The 6,651-nt window shown below is 43.8% G+C and overlaps 1 protein-coding gene across 1 annotated transcript; it reads left to right on the top strand.

Moving 5' to 3' along the window:
* Positions 1–4,867: 4,867 nt before the first annotated feature.
* On the top strand, positions 4,868–5,667 carry VE01_10702 (uncharacterized protein). The gene is made up of 3 exons (XM_018280094.2): positions 4,868–5,199; positions 5,250–5,320; positions 5,373–5,667. The coding sequence occupies exons 1-3, from the start codon at positions 4,965–4,967 to the stop codon at positions 5,409–5,411; spliced, it is 345 nt and encodes a 114-aa protein (XP_018125043.1). The 5' UTR covers positions 4,868–4,964; the 3' UTR covers positions 5,412–5,667.
* The last annotated feature ends 984 nt before the right edge of the window (positions 5,668–6,651 follow it).

Genomic DNA, 6,651 nt, shown 5'->3' on the forward strand with positions numbered 1-6,651 from the left:
AGTCATTCGAGCAGCTACGCTTCCTACTACAGACGTTGTAGTAGAACGGCCACATACTCCTACAGAGCATGATATTTTTGAGAAGGTATTCTTAAACAGCAGTCCACCTGATTTTCAAACACTTCACAAAGCAAATACAGTTCTGTCTACTACAATAAGTCAGAGTAGTGCTCTTAATACTCCTACAAAGCGATATATCAATAAGTTAGCAGATGAGTCAGAACGCCTTAATACACGCAACACCCTTCAAAAAAGAGAGTGTGATAACTTACGCTCAATTATTCAGAAGCGTAGAGCACAGAATAAGGGTAAGAGAGCAGTTTTAAAGGGTCAATTCCACATTTCTACAGAAGAACTCCGGTCGCAAGTTGTAGAAGCAGAAGCAGCAACAGCAATAGCTTCAAGAGAGCGAAGAGAGCGAAGAAGAGCCTTCTGATGATGATATAGATGAATTAGGGCTGTAGTAATTGAATTATTTCGATTTTTTGAAGTTGTTGATGGGGTAGCTGCAACCCCACTACCGCCAGTACGCCATTCCCGCCAGTACGCCACGACTTACGTTACGTTAGAGCATGATATTTTTAAGAAGGTATTTTTAAATAGTAGTCCACCTGATTTTCAAACACTTTACAAAGCAAATTTAGTGCTCTTAAATACCTTAAATCAAGGTGTTTTAAATACTCCTATAAAGCGATATATTAATAAGTTAGTAGATGAGTTAGAATGCCTTAATACACGTAACACCCTTTAAAAAAGAGAGTGTGATAACTTACGCTCAATTATTTAGAAGCGTAGAGTACACAATAAGGGTAAGAGAGCAGTTTTAAAGGGTCAATTCCACATTTCTATAGAGGAACTCTAGTCGTAAGTTGTAGAAGTAGAAGCAGCAACAGCCACAGCTTCACAGAGGCCTAGAACAACGCCACGACCTATAAATGAGGCTACAATTGAGGAAATAGATGAAGAGAGTGAAGAGGGGCTACATGATAGCGATTTAGATGAATTAGCACTATAGTAATTGAATAATTTCGATTTTTTTAATATAGTGGTGGTTTTCATAGGGTAGCCAACCCTACTACCGACTTTACCCCACGACCTACGTTATAGATAGACTATTAAAACCTATCTATTATATTTTACATTTCTATTTTATAACTAGCTATATATAGCATATATTTTTTTAATATAATTATTCTAACTAATTATATAAATGTATAAAATGTATTTCTAAGCACCTATTTATTACATATTTATAAAGTTTAGACTATAGTAATCAACATAGATGAGCTAATACCTTAGGTTATTGTTTAAATGAATTATGTATGTACAATCTTAAGGGCCTACTGAACGTTAGATAAACGTTTCAATACAAGGATGCGGCTCCCTCCTAGCCCGTCACCTCCCCGAAGCGCAGGCATGACGAGTACAGACATCGCCTGCGATGGGAAAGTTTGACTCCGTCCATCCCTAGAGCAGTGACTGACGACTTGCCATATGACGACATGGCCGATTAGTAAACTTAGGACGGGATGTTAGATCAACGGGATGTTAAATCATTTGGAAATTATTTTTAATCACAGTGGGCCCCTTAGGTTACGTAGGTGCTATTTGTAAGGATGCCTCCTTACCGTCACGTGGCGCCATCGAGACTCGGGGCCGTTACGGGTCAGTCGCGACTGACAGCCTTAGGCACATAACGTAAGGAAGCCTTAGGCAAACAGGGAGCTAGCTGAGTCGGAGCGGTTTCGGGTATTTTAAGGGAACAGCCATACAGGGTTACACCTTCATCTTTTTTGTATCCTTCGTAGTAGACCTATAGGATTGCACCGACTTCTATCCGACTCGCACTCCCATATGCAACTTCTCGTGATACGGTGCCCTGTGTCCTTACACTATTGTCTCTGCCTCACTTTAGGCCATCTAGGACTGGGATGATACTGCATCTCTAGAGCCGAGATTTAGCCCAAGATCGGCAATATAGGGTCACGTTTGCCGTGTTAAGTTAAACATAATTTTATGGAACCGCAAATCAGTTAGACTTGTTATTTGTCCGTTCACTACCGTGCCCCAGAATCAAGCACTGAATGGCACTATTACACCATTGCATTCAGACAAGCCTGCAATATACAGCGATACAGGTTGAAGAATCGTGGTGGCCTCCACGAGCGGAGAAATGAGACTACTTCAAGCTGATTCGAAAACCAAGAGTCAGAACCCTCACCAGGGGCAGGCAGGGCCATCATTCAAGGGTAGACTTGCATTTGTTCGAGGGTCAAAACTGATTATCACTAAACAGGAACAGGGACATTTGTCGTTGCATGTCGGTGCATGGGCGCCCAGGGAGCTCTGTTCATGAATTCGATGTTACCCACCGTGGCTTGCAATGAATCGTAAAAAAGCTAGGCATGTCTAGCTTAACCTACCATTGTAACTAAATAGGCAATACCCCTCCGAGCCGCCGTCCCAACCGCCAGGCACGGGCACTTCTATGGAGAAGCGGTGTCTTATTTACTGTCATATCTTACATCATATCTCACATTCATCAACGATGTTCCACCCCGGCCAAGGCACCAAATCATAAATGCGACCCTACCCCTGCATCACACTTCAAACAGACCCTCGTTAGTGCGCATAGGTGGGCCTAGGGGATGTGCAGTGCATAGCCGAAGTTTAAGTTCCAGTCTTGTGAAACTAGACTCAACACTAAGCAGGGACTGTTTCCGCCCGACCACTCTAGACCCTAGTTGCAGCTACTGTTTTTACGCACCACTGGGTCTTTTTTGGGCGCGGGATCGCGGGATCGTCCCTAGTGTAAGTAGAAATTGCCTTTAGGGCCTATGGAATTGGATGTGCACAAGTCGATCATTCTCGTCACTCTCCAACCCCGCAAAATAAATCGTTAAACAAATCCTCTTGTCATTTTGCGATACATTTTCCCGTCTTCACCAAGCCAGTCTGACTCGTGTCTGCCTTCAGCCCGTCCAACCTTCCAATCATCAAACCATACTTCATCCTAATGCCAGAACACGTCATCTCCGATATTACATAGTAGGAGCCCATGTTCCAAATTTTCTGTCGCTAGCATGCAATCCGAAACCGACTTTAATACCATATATTTCGAATACTTGATCTGCACCATATTCGAGATGAACTTGCATGGATTTTCAAATTTGGGAAGTAACTAGTGTAAATCGTCTATGCATATATTAGCACGCACTATTTGATACAGAGTGGTTGTGCGATCCATTGAGAGTCTTGTCGCGATCATCCATTATGGACACTATTCAGATCTACAATATTGCTACAGGCACCGCCTTTTCATTCTTCTGCTCACCACTCGCATCTTCCTCTTGTCTTGAAGTATTTGTCCAAGGGGCTGTGCGAAAAGCATCGCACAGTGTCTTTCCTTTGGGGACGGCGAGTCTCAATCTATGACATAGATCCGCCTCCGTGATATATGAACGAGCAAATCCTACTGATGATAAATCATCTGCATGCTCCGCCCCCATCCAGTTTTATATGTATATGAATTTTATCCAAGATATCCAAGAATCTGTCTGCACAGCTCATCTTTTGACAATGTCTGGCCGGCGAGTGAAATGGGAAGAGAGCGAGAAACTACAATTGAAAAGGCTGTTCAGATCACATCCGATAAAGCCAGTGTCATATCTCCAAAACCTCTTCAACGAAGGAAAACCAAAGCATCACCATCGGTCATACAATGCAGTTAAGTCCAGAGTAAGACCGCTGAAAAAGGAGTGGCACCAGCGGTGGCTCCAAGAGACAAGTGAGTGGACTTATCGCTCTGCCAGCGAAGAAGGCATTGTGTCCACGGCGCCTACATCATCACCAACATCGCTATTTGATAATGTCAGTCTGGAATTTATTATTCAGAGTTTGTGCTGATAGTTCTAGAAATACGCTTGGAGCGCCAGATATGGGGATCTTCATCTCACTTCATCCCTTGTTGAAGAATGATCGATTCTCTCCATCCAATATATATCCGAAAGGTGGTGACCTGATAGCATTTGATCTAGTTGAGGAAAACTACAGGATTAGCTCGGGAAGGGCAGACGAGGAAACTTTTCGATGTCATGTATTATTAATCGAAATAAAAGTAGCTTGCCTGAAGATGCAAAAAAATGGAAAATAAAATATAACACTACTACTACTACTCCTAGAAATTAAGAGTCATGGTCCAGCGTTATGTGCCGTGATTTATCTTTACTTCTTGCATGGCGACCTGGTAGTCTCCCGCCGCATTTGGAGGCGCGTGACTGATCATTTGGTATAATTTGCACAGATTCGCAGGTTCATTCTCATCTTTCATAAAATGCCTTCTCTGAATCTGCTTTCATGCCTCTTCAGTCTAGTTTAATGGTAATGTTGTATGTATGTAGATCGGTCGCTAATCCATCGAGGCTTTTTCAGCTGCCAAGATCATCTTCCCGTTCATCTGTAAGAACGGGAAGTTGATCTTGTCCCCGATGCCTATGCCGGCGCCACATCCATATGAAAGACTGTGATAGAGAGCATACTATACCAAACTAGTGGAGCAGCTGAATCGGAAACCTGACTGCTCCACATAAATGGTATGTTCGGTCTCAAAGGAAACTCAATTAGCGTAATATCTGCTTTTCATAACGCTTCATGCCGTTGCTAGACATGTTCCAATAAATACTTAGCAAACAAGCATTAAATGAATATCACTTCTAGTTTTGAAGGTGTTTTTGACGATGGCTGGTTATTGACGACCAGCATCGCTAGCCTCCGTATAGCGGTGACCTTACTCAGGAGAGAATTAGGACTGCTCAAGGACTATAAAGCCCAAGTAATTCCCACCTGATATTTTTTTTTCATCATCATCAAAGCATTCGCAATCAACACTTCCTTCAAACACTTCCATCCATATTCTACTACTCGTCTTCCCGATATACAATCGTCTCACACAAACAACTTTCAAAATGCAAGTCCCAACCACCTTCGCTGTTCTCTTCTTTGCCCTTGGGGCCGCAGCCTTACCATCGATTGGTAGCCCAACTGTTGGACCCAAAGGCAACGCACAGTGCGGTAAAAATCAAGTCATCTCATGCTGCAACACCAAGTCTACCAGCGTTGGCGCTGGTGGCCTCCTCGGACTCGGAGGCGTTCTTAATGGCGTTCTGGGTGGCAACTGCAACCCTCTCACCATCCCAATTGGTAAGTCTTGGTATCCCAGTCACATTTTAACAGAACTGACGGGCAAATAGTCGGCGTCGCTGTCCCACTCAGCCAAGCTTGCGCTGGCAACCAGGCCGCGTGCTGCACAGGCGACCAGCATGTAAGTACTCTAGCTCATCATCCCGGCCGAACAATTACTAATTGACTTTCAGGGCCTGGTTAACATCCAATGTACCAACGTCCTTATTTAAGTAGAATTGGCCTTTGAGGCCCATATGGACGGATTTGGTCTTTGAGACCCCAGGAAGGCTCATTGTGCCTGATGGTTGTGGAAGTTTTTAATTCATCATCAAGATCCATTCTGGACTTGCAACTCGTTGTACTTTAGTCAGTCATTTCAGATAGTTATTGATCATAGGACTTGAAGGTCGTAGTATTTTCAAGCACCTCTGTTCTATAATTCAATTATAGACTATTAAATCATGCCTTACTGGTACTAGTCCTGTCATCGTGCGTGGTTACTTGGTCTGAACTATGATTTTTACTTCCTGCTGCATCGTGACCTTAGGCCAACCTTAGGGGTTATCGGCATAGCAGTGGTTCTATCATCAGAAACTATTCTATGCGCCCTTAGCCTGAAATCAAAGCAGACATCAGAGCACGCGATCGATTTGCCCATCCAACCGCATAAATGTATACCCTGAAACCAATATGGGAAACGACTTCTAACAACCTGGAGTCGCAGTCGCCCTTACCCTCGAACGCGGTTGCTCACCAAGTGAATGAGCGCGATGCTTCCTTCATAGCCACACCGCATACACATCGACGAACATCAACTGGATTTAGTTATTTCAAGATGTCATTAACAGAGCTTGCCCAGGCCGTTCTTTGGGTATCCATTGCCGTCACTATGCTATTATTGCTGTGCCTGCTAATCAAGGCAAGGGAGCTCCGGAAACTGCCTCTCACAAACACACGATTCTATTTGCTACACCAGCTCAAGATTGTAAGAGGGAGTTGACTTCTACGGCTTGAAATTTCTAGTATTCACCAAAATAAACAGATCATTGGGCTTATGGTTGCTGTCATCATAATTGTGTCGTTGGCATGGCTCTCTCAGCCTGCTCATATCAAGGGCCCATACTTAACATCAGTCTTTCTTTCCGCCCTCGCTGCCATCTGTTTAAACCTTCTTCTCCACCTAGAACAACGAATTTCCTAACCCGCGGGCCCCGATATAGTCACTGTGTATCTCATCGGTTCCATAGTTTGCGACGCGATTATATTGACAATACCACATGTAGAGCCGACGCTATGGGATGCATCACTACTGCTAGTGCTGGTCCGATGCGTTGGAAACACCTCGATCTTCAGCCTCAAATGTTGTAGAGGTGGAATTACTTCAACTGAAGCAGCGGCAAACTATATCTCGACTGAAGAGGTCAAAGGAATCTTGAGCCGTTCTTCATATGGATCAACCCAATCATAGCT

Source organism: Pseudogymnoascus verrucosus (assembly GCF_001662655.1).
Source record: "Pseudogymnoascus verrucosus strain UAMH 10579 unplaced genomic scaffold scaffold_109, whole genome shotgun sequence".
Taxonomy (NCBI): Eukaryota; Fungi; Ascomycota; class Leotiomycetes; order Thelebolales; family Thelebolaceae; genus Pseudogymnoascus; species Pseudogymnoascus verrucosus.